The sequence below is a fragment of the Balaenoptera acutorostrata genome, chromosome 1 (assembly GCF_949987535.1).
Source record: "Balaenoptera acutorostrata chromosome 1, mBalAcu1.1, whole genome shotgun sequence".
In the NCBI taxonomy this organism is placed as follows: Eukaryota; Metazoa; Chordata; class Mammalia; order Artiodactyla; family Balaenopteridae; genus Balaenoptera; species Balaenoptera acutorostrata.
This window is the reverse complement of record NC_080064.1, coordinates 22,830,399-22,852,511: the sequence shown is the minus strand read 5'-3', so window position 1 is coordinate 22,852,511 and position 22,113 is coordinate 22,830,399. Positions and strand designations below refer to the sequence as shown.

At 49.5% G+C, this 22,113-nt stretch overlaps 1 protein-coding gene across 1 annotated transcript in view; it reads right to left on the bottom strand.

The window, feature by feature from the left end:
• The window catches only part of OPRD1 (opioid receptor delta 1), a 36,051-nt gene extending 21,088 nt beyond the window's left edge, over positions 1-14,963 (bottom strand). Inside the window, exon 1 of the mRNA XM_007170618.3 lies at positions 14,599-14,963. Within this exon, the coding sequence (XP_007170680.2) occupies positions 14,599-14,813 (215 nt within the window). The 5' untranslated portion in view covers positions 14,814-14,963. The remainder of the gene's footprint in view (positions 1-14,598) is intronic.
• Between the last annotated feature and the right edge of the window lie 7,150 nt (positions 14,964-22,113).

The window sequence follows — 22,113 nt, the reverse complement described above, 5'->3', positions numbered from 1 at the left end:
AGGGCAGGCCCTGCAATCACTTACTAACCTTGGTGTCCTTGGGCAAAAGTCTTATATCCCTGAGCCTCAGCTTCTTCATCTGTAAAACAGGCAGATGGTTCCTACCTCACAGAAGTGTCGTGAAGATTAAGTGAGATTTTGCATGGACGGTCTCCTGTATGGAGCATTGTAATATGGCCAAAACGGATGCTTGGGACTTCCCTGGTGGCGCAGTGGTTAAGAATCCTCCTGCCAGCGCGGGGGACACAGGTTCGATCCCTGGTCTGGGAAGATCCCACATGCCGCAGAGCAACTAAGCCTGTGTGCCACAACTACTGAGCCCGTGTGCCACAACTACTGAGCCTGCGCTCTACAGCCCGCGAGCCACAACTACTGAGCCCACGTGCCAAAACTACTGAAGCCCAACATATTGTATGATTTCATTTATATTAAATGTCCAGATTTGGCAAATCTATAGAGACAGAAAGTAGATTGGTGGTTACCCAGGCCTGGGGCAGGGCGTGGTAAGGGAGTGACTATTCGTGGTTATGGGGTTTCTTTTTTTTTTTTTTTTAGGAACTCCTTTATTTATTTATTTTTTTTGGCTGTGTTGGGTCTTCGTTTCTGTGCGAGGGCTTTCTGTAGTTGTGGCAAGCGGGGGCCACTCTTCATCGCGGTGCACGGGCCTCTCACTGTCGCGGCCTCTCTTGTTGCGGAGCACAGGCTCCAGACGCGCAGGCTCAGTAGTTGTGGCTCACGGGCCTAGTTGCTCCGCGGCATGTGGGATCTTCCCAGACCAGGGCTCGAACCCGTGTCCCCTGCATTAGCAGGCAGATTCTCAACCACTGCGCCACCAGGGAAGCCCTGGGGTTTCTTTTTGAGGTGATGAAAATGTACTAAAATTGGTTGTGATGATGGTTACACAACTCTGTTGCTATACTTTAAATGGGTGAATTGTATGGTATGTGAATTATATCTCAATAAAACTTTTATATTTAAAAAAGGTAAAAAAAAAAAAAAAATCTATTGAAGCCCATGTGCCTAGAGCCCGTGCTCCGCAATAAGAGAAGCCACCGCAATGAGAAGCCCTCACACCGCAACGAAGAGTAGCCCCTGCTCTCCGCAACTAGAGAAGGCCCGTACAGCAACGAAGACCCAATGCAGCCAAAAATAAATACATAAATAAATAAATGTATTAAAAAAAAGAAAAAAATGCACGCTCATTTTTGCCACAGTTGTAATTGGTGAACTCTTAATTATTCTGAGTACTTACCATTGCCAAGTAAATGTCCCAATCCCATAATTCCATGTAAAAAATTGCCCTCAAGTTTTTCATTCTTAGTGACCTTATATGGATGCTACAGTTTGCCTAATCTGTACCCTCCCACACACACACACACCCCCAGCCCCACACCTCACCCCCCAGGGCCACTCCTTGAGGACAATGGGCAAGGCAGGCCCCGTTCAGACCGCTTCACACACATTCTCTCCTTTGACTCACACCCACTGGGAAAAGCAGGCATCAATACATTCCCATTTCGTTCACAGAAGGAACCTATAGCCCAAAGAGAAGAGGTGCTTGTCCAGAAGCACAGTGTGGACAGAACCACGGTCTAAAGTCATGTGTTCCCAAAAGCCCAGGCTTCCCACCTCTAGGCCTTTGGCCATGCTGGGCATTACTTATACTTCCTTCTGCCTGACACACAATAGAGTTTCACTTTTGTTTTATTTATTAATAATTCAGTATTTTAATAACTATAAAGCAATCCTGCTCCATGGCCTCTCCCAATCCCTGGCTGTATGAAAAAGTCATTTTTCCACATTTGGGATCAGAGGGTATCATGGGTTCGACCTTCTTCACGGACGTTCCTTCTTGGACACTGCATGAGTGGGCTCCTGGAATCAAGGCGCCTCGGTTCAAGGCTGATTCTGCCATTTACCCACTGTGGCCCTCGGAAAGTGAATTATCACCTCTGAGCCTCAGTGGCCTCATCTGTCAAATGGAGAGAAACATGGTACCAAGCTCAAAGAATTGGGAGAATTAAATGAGATCATTTATGTGAGGCGCTTGGCACAGAGCTGCCCACCTTGTCAGCCCTCAAGAAAGGTCAGCAGTGCTATTTTTGGTGTTAAGTCCGACAAGTCAATATGCCATTCTTTGCTGTTGACCTCTCTCGTACCTGGGATGACCAGGCCCTGAGACTGTGGAGGAAGCGTCTTGTGGCCACCTGCCCCTCCCAGCAGGACAGCCCTCTGACCACGTGTGGGCTCTGCTCCCTCTTCACTGGGAGGAATGGAAAATCACTAGATGTGGGGCATTTCCTAGCACTTCAGGAAGATGAGTTTTTGTAACCAAGGGAAACAAATTACCTCCATCTGTCCTGCAGGGGCATCTGGCCTGGCCGGGAGAAGCAGTTTCTTTCCCTTGGCTTAATCCTTGCCCCTATTCCCAAGTCCTAGGCAACCAGCCAAAAGGCATCATTATCACCAACAACTTCCTGTTATGGGCCAGGCCCTGTGCTAAGGCCATACATCATCTCCCTTAACCTTTGCCCTCACTGTTCCCCCTGCTAAAACACTTCCTCCTAGCAAGTGGCCTCTGCTCAATTGTCTCCTCCTCCCCAACCTCCCCATCTACATCTGCAGCCCCACCACTCTCTCTCACCATGCCTGTTTTAGTTGACTTCATTGCCTATAGCATTGGCCTTACATCTATTTCTTTATTGTCTATCTTTTCCCCACTAGAATGTCAGCTCCATGAGGACAGGGACTGTGTCTTGATCATTGTTGCATATCTAGCACCTACAACTCTGCCTGATACTTAGGAGGAGTTGCTGAATGTATGTTTACCTACAATGTAGATGTTTTTCTATCATCCCTATTTCACAGATAAGAAAACAGGCTCTGTGAGGTGAGCCCAAGGGTGGAAAGCCAGCAAGAAGCAGACCTGGATTTGAATCCAGTCTCTGAAGGATACGGCTGCTTCACTAGCTGCTGGCCTTGCCCCAGGGAACTTGGGTTCTTTGGGCCTCTTAGGTGTTGTCAGTGGCCCCCAAGTTGGACTGCCCTGTGTAGGAACTAACGTCTCATGCTCCCAGCTACTCCTGTTCCCAGTCACCCTTTGGCTCTCCCTTAGCCCAGGTAAGCCCAAGCATGGAAACAGATGCAAGAGGAGGCAAGGGGTTAGGAAAGGCAAGTTCCAGTCCTGCCTTGGCCACTGACTCAAAAGACACAGAACTCCTCCAGGCCCCAGTTTATTCAGTTGTAAATCAGAGGGGCTGAACTTGATATACAAGATGGCAGAGGACAGGGCAATGGTTAAAAGTGCAGGCTCTACTATTCACAATAGCCAGCCAAGACATAGAAACAACCTAAACGTCCATCGACAGATGAATGGATAAAGAAGACATGGTACATAAATACAATGGAATACTACTCAGCCATAAAAAAGAATGAAATAATGCCACCCATGCAGCAACATGGGTGCAACTAGAGATTATCATACTAAGTGAAGGAAGTCAGAGAGAGAAAGACAAATACCATATGATATCACTTATATGTAGAATCTAAAATATGACACAAATGAACCCATCTATGAAACAGACTCACATGATACTATACACAGAAAATCCTGAAGATGCCACCAGAAAACTACTAGAGTTAATCAATGAATTTCATAAAGTTGCAGGATACAAAATTAATGCACAGAAATCTCTTGCATTCTTATACACTAACAACGAAAGATCAGAAAGAGAAATTAAGGAAACAATTCCATTCACCACTGCAACAAAAAGAATAAAATATCTAGGAATAAACCTACCTAAGGAGGTAAAAGACCTGTACTCAGAAAACTATAAGACACTGATAAAAGAAATCAAAGATGACACAAACAGATGGAGAGATATACCATGTTCATGGATTGGAAGAATCAATATTGTGAAAATGACTATACTACCCAAAGCAATCTACAGATTCAATGCATTCCCTATCAAATTACCATGGCATTTTTTACAAAACTAGAACAAAAAATCTTAAAATTTGTATGGAGACCCAAAAGACCCCGAATAGCCAAAGCAATCTTGAGAGAAAAAAATGGAGCTGGAGGAATCAGACTCCCTGACTTCAGACTATACTACAAATCTACAGTAATCAAGACAATATGGTACTGGCACAAAAACAGAAATATAGATCAATGGAACAGGATAGAAAGCCCAGAGGTAAACCCATGCACCTATGGTCAACCAATCTATGACAAAGGAGGCAAGGACATACGATGGAGAAAAGAGTCTCTTCAATAAGTGGCACTAAGAAAACTGGACAGCTACATGTAAAAGAATGAAATTAGAACACTCCCTAACACAATACACAAAAATAAACTCAAGATGGATTAAAGACCTAAATGTAAGACCGGACACTATAAAACTCTTAGAGGAAAACATAGGAAGAGCACTCTTTGACATAAACCACAGCAAGATCTTTTTTGATCCACCTCCTAGAGTAATGGAAATAAAAACAAAAATAAACAAATGGGACCTACTGAAACTTAAAAGCTTTTGCACAGCAAAGGAAACCATAAACAAGAAGAAAGACAACCCGCAGAATGGGAGAAAATATCTGCAAACGAATCAATGGACAAAGGATTAATCTCCAAAATATATAAACAGCTCATGCAGCTCTATATTAAAAAGAAAAAACAACCTAATCAAAAAATGGGCAGAAGACCTAAATAGACATTTATCCAAAGAAGACATACAGATGGCCAAGAGGCACAGGAAAAGATGCTCAACATCACTAATTATTAGAGAAATGCAAATCAAAACTGCAATGAGGTATCACCTCACACCAGTTAGAATGGGCATCATCAGTAAATCTACAAACAATAAATGCTGGAGAGGGTGTGGAGAAAAGGGAACCCTCTTGCACTGTTGGTGGGAATATAAATTGATATAGCCACTATGGAGAACAGTATGGAGGTTCCTTAAAAAAGTAAAAATAGAATTACCATATGACCCAGCAATCCCACTACTGGGCATTTACCCAGAGAAAACCATAATTCAAAAAGACACATGCACCCCAAATTTCATTGCAGCACTATTTACAATAGCCAGGTCATGGAAGCAACCTAAATGCCCATCTACAGACGAATGGATAAAGAAGATGTGGTACATATATACAATGGAATATTACTCAGCCATAAAAAGGAACGAAATTGGGTCATTTGTAAAGATGTGGATGGACCTAGAGACTGTCATACAGAGTGAAGTAAGTCAGAAAGAGAAAAACAAATATCATATATTAATGCATATATATGGAATCTAGAAAAATGGTACAGATGAACCAGTTTGCAAGGCAGAAATAGAGACACAGATGCAGAGAACAAACATATGGACACCAAGGGGGGAAAGTGGGGGGTGTGGGGTGGGTGGTGTGATGAATTGGGAGATTGGGATTGACATATATACACTAATATGTATAAAATAGAGAACTAATAAGAACATGCTGTATAGCACAGGGAACTCCACTTTGCTGTACAGTAGAAACTAACACAACATTGTAAAAGAACTATACCACCCCCCTCCCAAAAAAAGAAACAGACTCACAGACATAAAGAACAGACCTGTGGTTGCCAAGGAGGACGGGGGTGGGGGAGGGAGGGATTGGGAGTTTGGGATTAGCAGATGCAAACTATTATATATAGAATGGATAAACAACAAGGTCCTACTGTATAGTACAGGGAACTACATTCAATATCCTGAGATAAACCATAATGGAAAAGAATATTAAAAAGAATGTATATATATGTATAACTGAATCACTTTGCTGTACAGCAGAAATTAACACAACATTGTAAATCAACTATACTTCAATTAAAAAAAAAAAAAAAGTGCAGACTCTGCGATCAGAATGACCTGACTTCAATCCGACTCCAGGACTTTGAGGATGTTATATCAAACATTCTCTGAGCCTCGAGTTTCCTCATCTAGAAAATGGGGGCAACTGCACTCACCTAATAGAGGTCTGTGAGGATTAAACAGGATAATATATATACATCTCTAAGCAGAGTGCCTGGCACAAAATAAATGTGCAATAAAGAGAATAATCATCCGTGATTCAAAATTCTACGCCCTGGTGAAAAGGTTACTTCGGCAGGGGAGGGGAGTGAGGCCATTTCTACCTCTCCCTGTGTCATGTTTATTGAATGGGACTCTTTGACCTCACAGGACTCTGAAGTTTGAGTTCCTTCCACTGATCAAGAAAGACTTGGGAAGCTACAGGAGAAAAAAATTCTTGCTGCACACACCCACCCCGGCCAGAGACAAAGCTGCTGATTTCTGCAGCTGGACTGGGAGCTCTAAATCAATAGAACACGACCCAGACACCCCACCCCACCCCACCCCATGCCGCACAGCTGGTAATGGGGCCTCTGTAGCCTGCAAGATGGTAAATTGCTAATTTAAGCCGGGCTTTCTGCTCTACGCCACGATTATCCCTCTTCCTGTGCATGTTATGATGTCTGGGTAGCCAATTAGATTTCGAGGTCCCAGGACTCCGAGGTTAATGAAATCATGCCTTGCCCTTGCACAGCCCCCGTCCTCTAAAGTTCAGGCATCATCCGCCAAGAAGGGGAGAAGGGAAATCTGAGATCACAGAATCTGAGAAGCATTCTTCCTCCAGTCTCAGCTGTGGGGAAAGGAGCCTGAAATTATGTATGTCTATCTTTTCTCCACCTAAATCTCCAGTGCCAAACCTCCACACAATGGTTTGCCAGTGCCCTCTTGCATAGCTTCAGGGACGGGAAACTCCCTATATTACACAGAAGCCCATACCTTCCTGAAGAGCTCTATTAGAAAATTTATTCTAGAAATAATATGAGATGTGCACAAACATATGGGTTCAAGAATGTTCACAGACACATTATTTAGACTGGCATAATATGGGAAACGATGTAAGTCCCCCCATATAGAAGACATTCATACAATGCAGCCGTCAAAAATCATGTCTTCAAAGAATGTTTGATAACATGAGAATACACTCATAATGGTACGTGAAAAGGCAGCTTACAAAATATTATATATGATGTGATCATTATTTCAATATAATATGATACAGATGTCATTAACGCACACACACAGACACACACAAACAAACACAGAGCGAGAGACACAGAAAGAGATGGGAAGGAAATACACCAAAATGACAAAGCTTTTCTCTTTATGGTAGGATTATGGGTAATGTTTGTCTCTGCTTAATCGCCTCAGTATTTTCTGAAATAACTACAGTGTTACTTATGGTGACTTATGTTACTGTGTTTATTGTAAAAAAAAATGTCTAGTATTGAGCTGACAAAGTTTCCCTTTAGCATCCACCCAATAATTCTAGTTCCTCTGGGGCTCGATAAATGTCGATCAAATGAGTGAGAAGCAAGTCTCACTCCTCTTCTAAATAGACATAATAATAGAAAATGTTTATAGAATACTTACCAAGTTCCTGGCTCTGTACTGAAGTCCTTCACATGAAGCCTCATGAACTTCTCATAACCACCCTATGAGGGTCTATTGCTACTCCCATTTCACAGATGAGGAAACTGAGGCTCAGAGAGGTTATGTATGTATCTCCCAAGCTCACTCTCTTAGTAAATGTGATCCCAGGTCAGTCTGGCTCTGATGTCCAGGCTCCCAAGTGCTGTCACCCCACACAGAGGCCTCGGAGGTTTGCAGACAGCAATCTGCCCTCCTCCCCAGCTCTGGTCCTCCCTCCTCTAACTAGACAGCCCCAGCTCTCGCCTCCATTCCCCATGTGTCCCATGGATGGCAGTGACAGAGTGGACGTGGAGGGGTTTGGGAGTCAGAAAGACCTGGGTGTGCCCCCTTCTGGCTGTGAGAGTCTCCCTCGGAGCCTTCCCACCCTCATCTCTCATACCCTCGCAGGCCTGTCAGGCAGCTTGGAGGAGCCTCTGGCACGTGGCAGGAGTGCAGGAGTGACTCCTCTGGATTCTCCCTGGTGTGTCTGTGAGTCACACATGTTCCCCAGGAAATGAACCCAAGACCTGGGAAGCTAGGCCCCGGGGCAGGGCCAGGAGGCTCGGGGACACCATCCAGGGCTGCTGCCCTCCCTGCTCGCCTCGCCAGAGCTCATCCGGCCCAGCCTCCTGCCTTCTGCAGGTCCCACAGCGCTCTGGCTTAGAAAGGAACAACCAAGGCCAGGGTTTCTGGGGTCTGTCCCAGGTCACCCAGCTCTCTTCCATCACCCTGAGCTGACCCCTTCCAATCCGCCCCAAGCCCACCCACAGCAAATTCGTCCTCTTGAACTCCATTCTGCACAGACTGCTCCAAAGTCCTCTTCCCCATGGCCTGTGACCAAAAGCTCCTTCATTTCCCAGCATGGCTGCCTTACCATGGGCCCCAAGAACCTGTCTAGTCTCACAACTCGAGCCACAGCACGGCCTCTGGCCCCTAACACAGCCACGCTGGGCCGGACTCCAGGCCCCTCCTCAGTCCTCCCTCCCCACCCCCCTCACCAGAATGACTCCCTCCAATTCCCTGGGGCTGGTCCATGGAGTTCCTCTAATATTTGCACCCTCCCCCAGGAATTCTGGAAGGTCCGTGGGTGCATCACTGGCCCCAGGGCCTGGCCGCAGCTCAGCACATAGCAGGCACTCCTGACAACCACGGTGAGGAGGACACCTGTTTGCAAGGCCTTCCTTGTTTTGGTCCTTATGGCCTCTGCAGCCTCACAGCCAGCCCAGCCCCTGGCTCTCTCCATTCTGCCACGGTGAACTTCCCTGCCCTCTGCAGCTCTGCCATCCGATCATCTGCTGAAGCTTTCTTTGCTTGTGCCGTTCCCCCTGCCTGGAATACACCACCCCCCTCTCTGTGGAGCCAAGTACTGCTACCCCTTCACGACTCATTACAGACACCACCTGCTCTGGCTGGGTCAGGTGCCCCCCTGCACTCCCGCAGCTCCAGGAAGCTGCAATTGTCCCTGGAGCTGTAACTAACTAGGGGGTCCTTGGGGGTACATCAGAAGCCAGAGGCCATGCTGAGGCTTAAGCTGAGAGTCTGGGCAGTGGGAGCTGAGGGTGGACGGGCCTGCCACGGGTCAGCATCAGCAAAGGCTTGCTGAATGAGTAAACATGCAGACGATGCAGGAAACAGGAAAGGACCCAAGGTGGAAAGTGTAGACCATCAGGTCTCATAGGCACCAGCTCTGCCTGCCTGGAGCAGCTGCAGGGGTGCCTGTTAATCTCGGCATTTGACACATACTGAAGGCCTACTGTGTGCCAGGTGCTGTGCTAGGACCTTCACATTCATGATCTCACTTAATGCTCCGAATAACCTATCCTGATCACCCCAATTTTGCAAATGCAGAAATGGGGCTCAGGGGAGTTAAGCTGTTTGCCCAAAGCCACAACACTGGGACACGGTCGAGCAGGGATGGAGACCAGCATGACCTGACCCCCAGCCATGACCTTCACCACTGCACTGTGTCACCTCACTGGGATCTCTCCTGGCCCAGGAGCCCTGCGTCCGCAGACCCCAATCAGGACAAGAGAGGGGAGGGAGACAAGAAGACAAGGGCTTCACGCTGGGTCCCCAAGAGCAGGACGGGGACTCAGAGCTCTCACCCTGAGCACTTGTCCCAGCAACCCCTGGCACCTCGGTAGTAGACAGAGGGGACACCCAGAACCCTTACTCACCTGTCATGGCCCCACCCCACACTAGGCTGCCAGGCCCAACCTCCCCTCCCTGCTCTGTGCTGCAGTCACCTGGGATGGGAGAGAAAACACGATGCTCTACCAACGTCGTCTTGTCATCTTTAAGACAAAGGTGCCTCTGAGGCAGGTGCTACGATCCACATTTTATAAATGGAGAAACTGCGGTGCAGAGTGGCCACCCAACCTGCTAAAGATCTTAGCAGGTGGCAGAGCTGGCATTTGATACAAGAGTCAGAAGAGACACCAGACCAGGAAGAGCTCAAGGGGCAGAGAAACGCATAGTCTGAAACAGAGTCATGAAGAGGCAGGCCGGGCTGGTAAGAGGCAGGGAGGCCCGGTGGGGGTGATGGGGGTGGTGAGAGACACAGCAAGGTGCAAACCTGCCGAAACCAGGGTCAGGGAGAGGTGGAGGCCGGGGACAGGGCAGGCGGACAAGAGACCAGGTGGAGAAGCATTGACTCCAATCTCCTACCGGATTCAGGACAGGCAAACTGGGAAGCTCTGAGCCATGCAGAGGGAAGATGGGGTCACCCATCAGAGATGCGGGGGTCCTTAAGCCCTTCACACTCCACCCCGCCTAGAGGGCTGCCAATGGGGACTCTGAGATGCCAGCCCTGCTCAGGGTACGACTGCACCCAGAAGGAGGGGTTGTTGGGTGTCTGCTCTAAAGACCCACCAAGTCACCACCCTGGCTGAACTCACCCTGCAGGGGTAGGGAGTGTCTGCCTGGGGACCACACATCCCCAGAACTCCTGCTCACACTTCATGGAACCCTCAGGAACCACAGGCTGTTTGCTCAGAGTGCAATTTCCAGAGGCCCCTCTCATGTATCCAGAAGGATGAGTGGGCTTCTCGGGCGGGTCCATGGATCAAGGAGAGGGTCAGAGTTGGGGGTAGGAGGGAACGGAGAGTGCTTTGTGCTCTGGGATTCTGAGATACCTGTGTTCTGTTTTTTCAGCCCCTCGTCCATGTCAGGCTTCCCGTCACAGGCTCTTCCCTCACCTTTTTACTTAGTCACCCCCTCCTCATCCTTCAGCTCCTCAGAGGCCTTCCCTGAACTTCCAGACCAGGTGAGACCCTCCCCGCATCGTGGGCTCCCACAGCTCCCTCATACTCTTCCACGGCCCTCACCACAGCTACAAACTTAAATCTGTTGGATGGCTGGTTGATGAATGTCTATTTCTCCCAGACCTGAGCTCCATGAGGGCAGGTACGGTGGATTTTCTTCCCCACCATCATATCTCAGCATCTAGCACAGTGCGTCCATAGGATTTTTCTTGAATGAGTTAATTCTTTTCATTCGTTCACATAGAGACCCTCCCTGTTCTCAAAGGGCTTAAAAGGCTCAGACACAACATGTTATTTAATCCTCACCACAACCCCAGATGCATTGCTGTTACTTCCACTTTACAGGTGAAGAAATGAACTTCCGAAAGGTGAAGTCACTAGTCCAAATACACAACAAGTAAGTGGCTTTGAACTCAGGATTTGCACGTTGATGCATCTGCTTCTGGCCCCAGCTCTGCCACTACACCTCCCTGCTTTTCTGCCCCAATGGTCCTCTGGATCTTCCTTTGCAAACCTTCCCCTGCTCCCCAGATAGGTTCAGCTCAGGACTGACAGGCAGAATTCATTCATTCAATCATTTATTCATTCAACCAATCAACTGACTCACTTACTGGTGGGGCTGGGCTCTGCATGGGGTGTCAGGGAACCACAGATACACCAGAGGCTTTTCTCCATCCTGGCTCCCCTCCCTGCACTGCTCTTGGGATTTTACCGGCAGAAGCCAAGCCCCAGGCAGCTGCCCTGTCCCTAGCCTCCCTTTCAGTGGGGAAGGACTAAGTGCAGGGGCCCGTCATTCCCCTCCCCAAGGACGGCAGCCTAAAATACGAGTGCTGAATAACGTGTAGGCTCATCGTCCTTTTGTCTCCATCATTCTCTGAGAATCCTAGGACAAGAGGAGGGACAGGATTCTGCCCCCTCCTTCCATGCAATTCTTTGTCCCCTATCCCAGGCAGCTCTGGAAAAAGTTCTGGACAAGACCAGGGTTCTACTCTGGGTCTGGAGCCAGCTGTGGGACCTAAGGGGAACAGGCCACCTTGCCTCCCTCTGAACTGCAGATTCCTCACTTGTAGAATGGAGGTGACAATGACAGGGATGCTAAGGCCTATCCCACAGGGTTGTAGGTGAGGATTAAATCAGTCGGGCCCAGAGATACAGTGATCACATAGATGGTTGGCCCAGGAAATGTCTTAGCAACACAGGGACCTGAGGGGCCAGCTATGCTGCTTCCAAGATGCATCTGACAATGTGATTTTGGGAAGCTTGGTTGGAGTACCCTAGCAGGCAGAGCCCAGGGCCTGCCCTGAGTGGACCCTCAGAAGTAAGAGGCCCTCCCCTGGCTCAGTGGTAGTGGGGGAGCTGTGCTCATCAGCCCACCAGCCAGAGGCCCCAGGAAAGAGACTGGAGATGGGACCGAACACACTGACACTCAGCTTTCCCCAGATCAGAGCACTTAGAGCCCCCCTAGAGAGCGCGAGTGCCAGGAACCTGGGACTCCCTGAATCAGAGCTATTCCCAGGCCCACCTTAGGACAAGTGCCCCCTCACTCTCCTCTGTCGTAGGCACTGGATTCTGAAGAATCTGGAAAGTTACTCATCCGCATCGTACACACAGCTTCCACTTATTGGGTCCAGGCACCACGCCAGCTGCATTATATATGCTCTCTCAGTGACACCTCACAAAAACCCTGTCGAAGAAGCTTTTATTATTCCCCCATTCTATAGATGAAGAAACTGAGGCTCAAAGAGACTAAGTGTTTTATCCAAGTCACAGAGCCAGTTCGTGGCTGGGATTAACACTCAGGTTGACCCAAGTCTACAGGCCACACGACTTCTGAAGGTAAAGTGGGGAGAATCACCGACCAAAATGCAAAGCAAAGATCAATCCTGCCTGTGCTTGGGGGAATTTTCCCACTGTGGCTGGTGATGAGTCACTGAAAGCACAGGACATTCTTGTGCCCTCCACTCTTCCTGGGGGAGCAAAGCTTCCCCTGGAGTCATCGACGCCAAAGCTCCCTCAAAACCCACACACCGGGGACTTCCCTGGTGGCGCAGTGGTTGGGAGTCCGCCTGCCAGTGCAGGGGACACGGGTTCGGGCCCTGGTCCGGGAGGATTCCCACATGCCGCGGAGCAACCAAGCCCGTGAGCCACAACTACTGAGTCTGCGCTCTAGAGCCCGTGAGCCACAACTACTGAGCCCTCATGCCACAACTACTGAAGCCGCACACCTAGAGCCTGTGCTCCGCAACAAAGAGAAGCCACCCCAGAAGAGTAGTTCCGGCTCGCCGCAATTAGAGAAAGCCCCCGTGCAGCAACGAGGACCCAACGCAGCCAAAAATAAATAAATAAATAAATAAATAAATTTATTTAAAAAAAAAAAAAAAAAAAACCACACACCCACGCAACGCTCCAGTATACTGCACCCTGCCCGGCAGAGACCCCATACTCTGGAATTCATACTCCCAACTGAGGAGATTGGGTCTCTATCCCTCAGACAGGGAAACTGAGGCAGATGGGGCAGATGGTGGGGCAGGGGGAATGGGCCCCCAATGTGATAGGCGTCAGCGACTGGGCCAAGACCACAGTTCACATTTCCCACCTCAGAATCCACAATCTGCCCTCTGCCTTCTGCCCGGCTTGGTGACACCAGAGCCCAGAGAAGTTTAGGGTTGTACTCTTGGTCAACCACCGTGGATGACCCATTTCCAACTAACAGTAAATACCAGGGCATCTTTGTTGTTATAAGGATAGGAGTTTCCTTTCAATTCCTTTTGCCAGTGTCTGCACTGGCAGAGCTGGGTCAGGAAGGCTGCTTTTGGGCAAGACAATGATGTTTTAGACTCTCTGAGAAGGTCCCCGCACTGAACATTGATACCAAGAAGCGAACTTCACTTCCTCAGATGAAAGTACAAACTCCACTCCAGCCCAAACAAATCACTTTTGTCTTTTCCAGAAAACAAGACTGTTAGAGGAGAGGAGGAGAAGGTGAGAGGGAGCATTTGTGAGGAGAATCTGAGGTCTCTCTGAATCACGTCCAGAGCTCAGGACCAGAGGGCCACTAGGGAAGGAAGCAGAGAGCGACTAGCTGGCCCACTGTACCCAGGAACCATGGCTACCCCTTAACAAACGCACACACAGGTGCACAAACACAAGAGTCCAAAGCCACTCTGGATGCTCTCCTCCTCCGAGGGTTTCAGGGGTCTGACAAGAAACAACAGTCACACTGTCACGTGCTCCTACAGAGAGAATCACAAACTGACAGTGTGAGACAAGCACACACACCAACACTGGGACCCCAGCAGAAGATCCCCAAGTGTGACTTGGTAAGTGCCCCCTAGGCATGATGCAGACACACAAGCGCTCCTGTGCCCTCACCTGTGTAGTCAGCCCACACACTGCTGTCTCACCAGAGGCCCATGGCACTTCCAGCATCTCTGCCCACCCCTACCAGGTTTTTGGAGGTCCAAACACACATCTGTACTGTCACAAACAAAATCACGCACTCACAAACTGTGACAGACACACAACTGTCCCCAAACTGTCCCACATAGACTGATACAGAAATAGGGGATGCCAACAGATGATCAAATGTTATTAGTTAAACGCGGGCGCGCGCACGCGTACACACACACACACACACACACACACATACACACACGCGCGCGCGCGCGCGCCAGCGTCCCCCTCGCGATGGAAGTGGTCTTTCCGCTGGGCCCCGGGCGCCCCCTTCAGGAAGTGCGGAGGCCCCGGGAGTGCGGGGTCTAAGGTCAGGGTCCCAGGTCCCTAGTCCCCACCCACCCCGGGGCATAGTCCGACGCACCAGCCCGCAGCGCACTCACCGGACGATGCCGAACATGACGAGCACGTTGCCCAGCAGCCCCACGGCGCACACCGCCGAGTAGAGCGCGGTGATGGCGATAGCCAGGGCGAGGGACGAGGCGCTCCGTGCTGCCGGAGGCCCCGACGCATTGGCGCCCGCGCTGGGGAAGGCGTCCGACGCGTTGGCGACGAGCGAGGACCGCAGCTCGGCGTCGGGGGAGGGGGCCGGTTCCATAGCGGCCAGGCGGCCGGCGCCGCGTCCCTGCCCGCCGTGCGCCCTGGGCGCAGAAACCCGGTGCGAGCGGCGCGCCAAGGGACGAGGCTGCGGCCCCGACGCCGCCGGCTGCTGCACCCCGACCGCCCGGCTACCTCCGCGCCCCCTCCGCCCGCCTCGCCGCCCGCACCGGCCCGGCCCCCAGCTCCCGCCCGCTCTCCGAGCCCGGACCGCTCTGAGCCAGGAACAGCTGCGGGCTCCTCGGACGCGCCCGCCGCGCGCACCACGTGGCCCGGAGGCGGCAGCCAGTCTGCGCCCGCGACCGGGGGCGGGCGCTGCACCACCAACTTGGAGTGGAGCCAGGGAAGCTACCCACTCCCTCCCTAGGGATGCTCCGCCGGCTCGGGTGCGCCCCCACCCCAGCCGGGACTCACCTCTGCATCCTCTGCCGCTTTGGGATTGGAAGGACCTGTATATGAATCCCATCTCTCACTCCTGCACTAGCAAACAGAGTGACCTTGAGCAAGTCACTTAACCTCTCTCAACTTCATTTTTCTCTTCTGAAAAATGAGGATAATCGCACCACCTCCTTCAGAGGGTTGTTGGGGAGATTAGTAAAATGATGCGGGTAGAGAACTTAGCTCAGTGCCGGGTACGCAGTAAATGCTCCGTAAATAACCATTACTATCCATGGCTTTCTTTTACTCCATTCATTTGCTCAACAGAACTTTTTTGGGTGCCGAATATAAGAACCAGGTACTACTGGGGAGCCACTAGTGCATAAAACCAGATGCGGCCCCTGCCTCCTTACAGCCGAGTGGAGGAGAGAGACGTCAATCCCAGGACCACACTGATGAAGGTACAGTTACACACGGAGGAAAAGTGAAAGAAAGCAAGGCATTCCTGTGGCAGGACCTACAAAACCCAGGGGTCAGGACAGCTTCCCTGAGGAAATGACACCTAAGGTAAGATGTAAAGTGTGAGGAGGGACTGACTTAGGGAAGAGCATGTCAGACAAAGAAACCACATGTGCAAAGACCCTGTGGTCAGAGGGATTAAAAGGCCAGGAAGAGGAGAAGGCAGAAAGGGAGTGTGGGGAGAAGGGGATGAGGTGGTGGGCAGGGTCTCAAAGACCACCTTAAGGATCACTCTGGCTGCTGTAGGTGCAGATGGAAGGGGGCTATTTCTGACACCTTCTCCCTAACCTGACCAGCCCAGACCCAGAGCCATCCTCCTTCTTGGGACTCCTGTCCTTCCCAGAACATTCTCCCTGCTGTTCCAGCACTGTGCTGAGCCCTTTATCCATGCAGCAGCACTTTGGCGTAGATTCTATTATTAGTGTCCCCAGTTTACAGACGAGAAGACTAGTCTAACACTAAATTATCCCATATGGTAATTATTTCTATCCAAGTTTGTTTTCTCCTTGGGAAGACCAGACCTGATTGATCCCTGGACCCAGTGGAAGGCTGGGGTCATAGTGGGTGCTCAGGAAATACTTGTTGGATGAATAAAAGTCCCAAGGGGAATGGAATGGGACAATATTGGGGCTCCTGGGCTCTGGGGTGACACTCTTGGCCCTGTGAGTGGCTGGGCAAGGACCCCTCATTCACATCACTCTCTGGCTTGAGTCATCTGTCTGTGTGCAAGGCTCTTACCCTTTCCCAGAAAGAACAAAGACAGAATTCCCAAGTTCACCCTCTGTCCATTCTCTTTGTCCCTCCCAGCTGCTGTCCAAGCCCCTCTACCAGCTACAGCAGATTCCCCACCCCAAGGCTTTCCCACCCAATCATCTAAGGACTCGTCAGGCAGGTGATTTTTGCTCTGCGGTCACATATGCTGCCAAAACTCTCTCCCTTGTCCCAAAGGGGCTGCTATCCACAGAGACTTTTCTGGTGCCGGGGGAGAGACATTGAGACAGGAAGAAGGAGGGCTATTTTACTAGAGTTCTGGCCCCCTCCCAACCCCTCCAACAAACCAAATTTTTTCCAACTTCAGGACATTTGCATATTCTATTTCTTCCACTTGGAAGGCTCAGCCATTTCCTCAGGCTAAATGCTATTCATCCTTCAAGTTTCAGCTTAAATATCACTTCCTGCATGAAAGCTTCACTGACTGCCCCCCCCATACACACACACAATTAGACCAGGTGTCCTTGTTATTCTCATAGCGTCATGTACCTCTTCCTTACAGAATTTCCCACATATTTATTTGGGCAATCATTGCATTTGTGTGCATCACCTGTACAATAGGTCTTGTGCACTTCTGTACCTCCACCTTAGTGCTTGATGCGTGGTTGACTAGAAAGCTCAATTCCAACTTTGGTGAGCTCCCATTCCGATGAGGGAAACACAGCATTTATAGCTTCATATGGGACCTAGGAATTCTTTTAAGCAACTAATACCCTTTGCATAAACTCTGCAATCACATCTTATTTGGAACTGAGGTACAGATCTTCCTCAATTACAATGGGGTTACGTCCCAATAAACCTATTGTCAGTTGAAAATATCATGGTAAATCAAAAATGCATTTAATACACCCAACCTACCGAACATCATAGCTTAGCCTACCTTAAACATGCTCAGGGCACTTATATTAGCCTACAGTCAGGCAAAACCATCTAACATAAAGCCTGTTTTATAATCAAGTGTTGACTATCTCATGTAATTTATTGGATACTGTACTGAAAGTGAAAACCAGCATGGTTGTGTGGGTGCAGGATGTTGTAACTGTACCGGTTATTTGCTGTTGTGATTGCCTGGCTGACTGGGAGCTGCGGCTCGCTGCCGCAGCCCAGCATCACAGGAGAGAACCATACCGCATATCACAAGCCTGGAAAGAATCAAAATTCAAAGTATGGTTTCTACTGAATGTGTATCAGCTTTGCACTGTTGTAAAGTCAAAAAATCATAAATCGAACCACCGTAAATCAGGGACCATCTATACTAGTTCCCTGCTCCACCCCCCACCCTTGGCTTTTGGCTGTCACCAAGCAAGTCTGCTCTCACCCCTTGGCGTTGCATTTGGGGCCCTCCCCAGTCTGGACCTAACCAGGGTTTATTGTCGCCCTCTTCTGATTCCACCCCTAACCCCACCCTAATTGCATACCCCAGCCATACTGGGCTGAAGAGAATTTTTTTTAATTGCATTCCACGATGTTTTTGAGTCCCTCCTGGGTAAGGAAATGCTATGGTGGAAAGCCATAGCTATGGTGGAGGCAAATGACAGAAAAAGAGTTTCCCTTAACTTCTGTGAGCCTTAGTTTTATCATCCGTAAAGTAGAGAAGGGCAGGATTTGGGTGAGGATCTGGTGAAACGACAGATACTCTTCCAACCGAGAAAGGGCTGCATGAGCACAAGTTATGAAACCAGGAGCATGAGTAAGACCATTGCTCTCTTAAAGGAGCTCGCAATCAAGAAGCTGTGACAGATATGTAAATGACCAAGTACAAGAGCGACATAATTGCTAAGAAAGCACACGTGCTGTCATGGGCTGCGCCTTTTCAGAGTCTGCTTGCCGAAAGGCAGCAGTCTGCAGCCTGGAAGCGGTTTCTCACCAGAACCCAACCCTGCTGGCACCCTGAGATGTGCAGCCTCCAGAACTGCGAGAAATAAATGTCTGTTGTTGATAAGCCACTCAGTTATGGTACTTTGTTACAGCAGCCCCAAATGACTAAGGAGCTGAATTCCTCCCCCCACCCAGGACATTGGAAGGACACATGGAAACTTGAAAGGCATCTAAAGGGGTTTCCCCAGTGGCCTCCCAAAATGAATACTTTGAAGAGATCAACTCTTACCCGAATGTGAGTGTTCTAGTCTATTTATCTTTAAAAGACAGTCTCATTTCTGTGGTCACAATTCATAAATAATCCTGTTGGCTACCATTTAGAGAGAACTTGCTGTGTGCCACGCACGGGGCCAAGTGTTCTGTGGATTATCTCATTTAATTCTCGGCAGCTCGGGCTTCCCTGGTGGCGCAGTGGTTGAGAATCTGCCTGCTAATGCAGGGGACACGGGTTCGAGCCCTGGTCTGGGAAGATCCCACATGCCACGGAGCAGCTGGGCCCGTGAGCCACAACTGCTGAGCCTGCGCGTCTGGAGCCTGTGCCCCGCAACGGGAGAGGCCGCGATAGTGAAAGGCCCGCGCACCGCGATGAAGAGTGGCCCCCACTTGCCGTAACCAGAGAAAGCCCTCGCACGAACCGAAGACCCAACACAGCCAAAAATAAATAAATAAATAAATAAAGTAGCTATAAAAAAATTTAAAAAAAAATAGTTTGCTTTAATTCTCGGCAGCTCTAGAGGTGTGAGGTCTTTCTACTGTTATTCCGTTTTGCAGAGGTTAGGTTACGTGCCTACGCCAGAACAGGGATGCAAAGCCAGGTCTGTGTGACCTGCCCAAAAGCCACTCCTGACAACCACACTACTGCCTCTCAGAGCAGAGCCTAGAAAGTCATCACCCCAAAAAACACCAGAACCCATGGCTGCTGTCTCTGCTCAGCAGTTTCCCCGCTGTGGAGGGCGATGAGTCATGTGAACTCAGGAGATTCTTGAGCCCATCCCTGCTCTTGGTGGAGCAGAGAAGATGCAGCCCTCCATGCCTGGGCTGCCAAACGATTCCATTTTCCTTGACTTCAGATTAGAACAAAAACAAAAATGGATGGGGAATCCTGGACCAACCCAGGGCATCAGAAGGCGTCAGTGGTAGAGAAACAGAAATTACTGAAGGAGTCGGAGCAGAAAGGAACTCCCCGGGGAAGCTATTAACAATTTAGTACGTGGGACTGTGGCTCCCACCTGCCAAAGAGACACTGCCTGATGGAAATAGTGTGACTGCCTCCAAGTGAGTGAGTGAGCGAGCAGCTCCCCTGGGTTGCCTTTAGTCTGGCTCCATCTGCAAGCCCCAGGAGGAGGAAGGACCTTAGCGAGAACCATGAAATAATAACCACTTGCATTTGCAAAGTACTTTTGACTTTCCAGAGCACTTCGAAATTGATGACTTCGTATTATCTTGACACCATCTGGATAATGGAAAGGTCAGGTTTCATTATCTTCATTTTATAGCTAGGAAGACAGATAGCTAGAGAGCCTGGCTGAGATGATTTCATAGCAAGCCAGCGAAGGAAATAGGGTTGGGACCTTCCGTCTAGTTGCCCAAATCAGAAAGCTGAGGGTCACTCTTGACCCCTCTCTCTTCCCCCCTCCAAACCCCCACCTCTAGGTAATCACCAACTCCTGTGCATTCTTCCTAATAACCCATGAATCCTGCCATTGTTCTTTGTTTTTACTACTGTCTGCCTAGTCTATGCATCATCATTTCTTGCTGAAATTATTGAAATAGACTCTGAAATTGAGCCCCTGCTTCCAGGCTCGCTGCCTGCAAGCAGAAACGTGGCTGCAGGATTCTCCACACGTGCACCTCTCTCTGCCTTGCTAGCCTCTTGTACCACCTTCCCCTTCACACGCTATGTTCCAGCCAAAATAAACTCCTTATGGTTCTCCAAATAACCTGCTTCTCTCACATCTGGGTTCATCTAAGTAGTTAAGAGTGGGGCTTTGGCATCAGACTGGTTGGATTGAAAATCCCAGCTCAGCAACTCACTAGTTGCATGTCCTTGGGCAAGTTCCTTAACTTCTTCTGTAAGTTTCATGCAGTGGGAACAGCAAAAGCACCTGCTTCATGGGACCTGGCATGTAGGCAGTGCTCAATATGTTAGCTATTACTGTGATGATGGCGTCTCTGCCTGGAATACTCTACTGCAGGCTCCCAAGCCCCTTTGTCACCTAACCCACTCCTACACCCCCGCCCCGTCTCAACTGAGATGTTGCTTTCTTCCCTCCTCCCTCAGATTAATTTCTATCACATATCGTCTGCTCTCTTGGGGCTCATCTTCCTCCCAGAAGCATAGTCAGGTCCTGAGTTCCTAGAAAACTATTCCACCCAGATGTTGCCGGGAGGCCTGGGTCTGTCAGGAAGAGGAGGGAATGGAGCTGGAGAGAGAGGGTGACCAAGGCAGGAGACAGTTTGATTCTTTGAGAAGGGAAGGACAGAAGAGGTTGTCGGTTCCTTGAGTGAAGATTTTAATGGTTAGTAAGAGCCTGGAAGTTTTCTTTTTCTTTTTCTTTTTGGCCGTGCTGCGGCTTCGGGGGGATCTTAGTTCCCCAGCCAGGGATTGAACTCAGGCCCCTGGCAGTGGAAGTGCAGAGTCCTAACCACTGGACCACCAGGGAATTCCCATGGGCCTGGAAATTTTGCAGTAAGTTCAGGGTCAAGAGAGCAGAGATAGAGTCTCTTGCTTTCGAAGGGACCCCTGGGGCTTGGACAAAAGCACCTCAGAAGGAACCTGAATGGACCAAATGCCAAAGGCTTTGCCCCATGTTTCCTAGATCAGGCAAACCTCAGACAGAAGGACTAGATGACCCCCTGGCCTGCCCTCCAGTGACTGACACTGGATTTTCCCACAACCCTGCTGGATGGGGGCAGAGGTAGAGTTCATTTTATTTATTTATTTATTTATTTATTTATTTATTTATTTTATTTTATTTTATTTTTGGCTGTGTTGGGTCTTCGTTTCTGTGCGAGGGCTTTCTGTAGTTGTGGCAAGCGGGGGCCACTCTTCATCGCGGTGCGCAGGCCTCTTACCGTCGCGGCCTCTCTTGTTGTGGAGCACAGGCTCCAGACGCGCAGGCTCAGCAATCGTGGCTCACGGGCCCAGGTGCTCCGCGGCATGTGGGATCTTCCCAGACCAGGGCTCGAACCCGTGTGCCCTTCATTGGCAGGCAGATTCTCAACCACTGCACCACCAGGGAAGCCCTATTTATTTTTTTAATTGTTTTTTTTGCACCTCAGTGTCATGGAGGAAATGCATATGCCTATTAGAGGAACCATCATGAGGCCCAGACCAGGCATCAACAAAAGACAGATGAAAATTACCCTCTTCAGAAGAAGAAAGGTGACCTGGAGAAATTGAAGCTGCAAAATCTCCCTCCTCCTCCTTGTGCCTGGGATTAACCCCCTGTCCAGACACTGTCAACAGTCTGCCCACAAACCATGTCCTCCCTTTATTTCCTGCGACTGTAACCTGATCAGGAGGTAGGGGTATTCCCTTGATCTGGGGTAAGGGAGCCCTTTGCCTGCCTCAGGGGATGAATTGGCCTAAATGAATCATGGTAATCTGTGGTAGATTGCAAAACGGTCACAATCCTTCATTACTCTCTGCATCTATGCAGCTCTCCCCATCAAGCAATGGAATCTATTTCACCACCCCTGTACCTGGCCCAGCTTGTGACTTGCTTTGCCCATAAGAGTACGATGGAAATGAC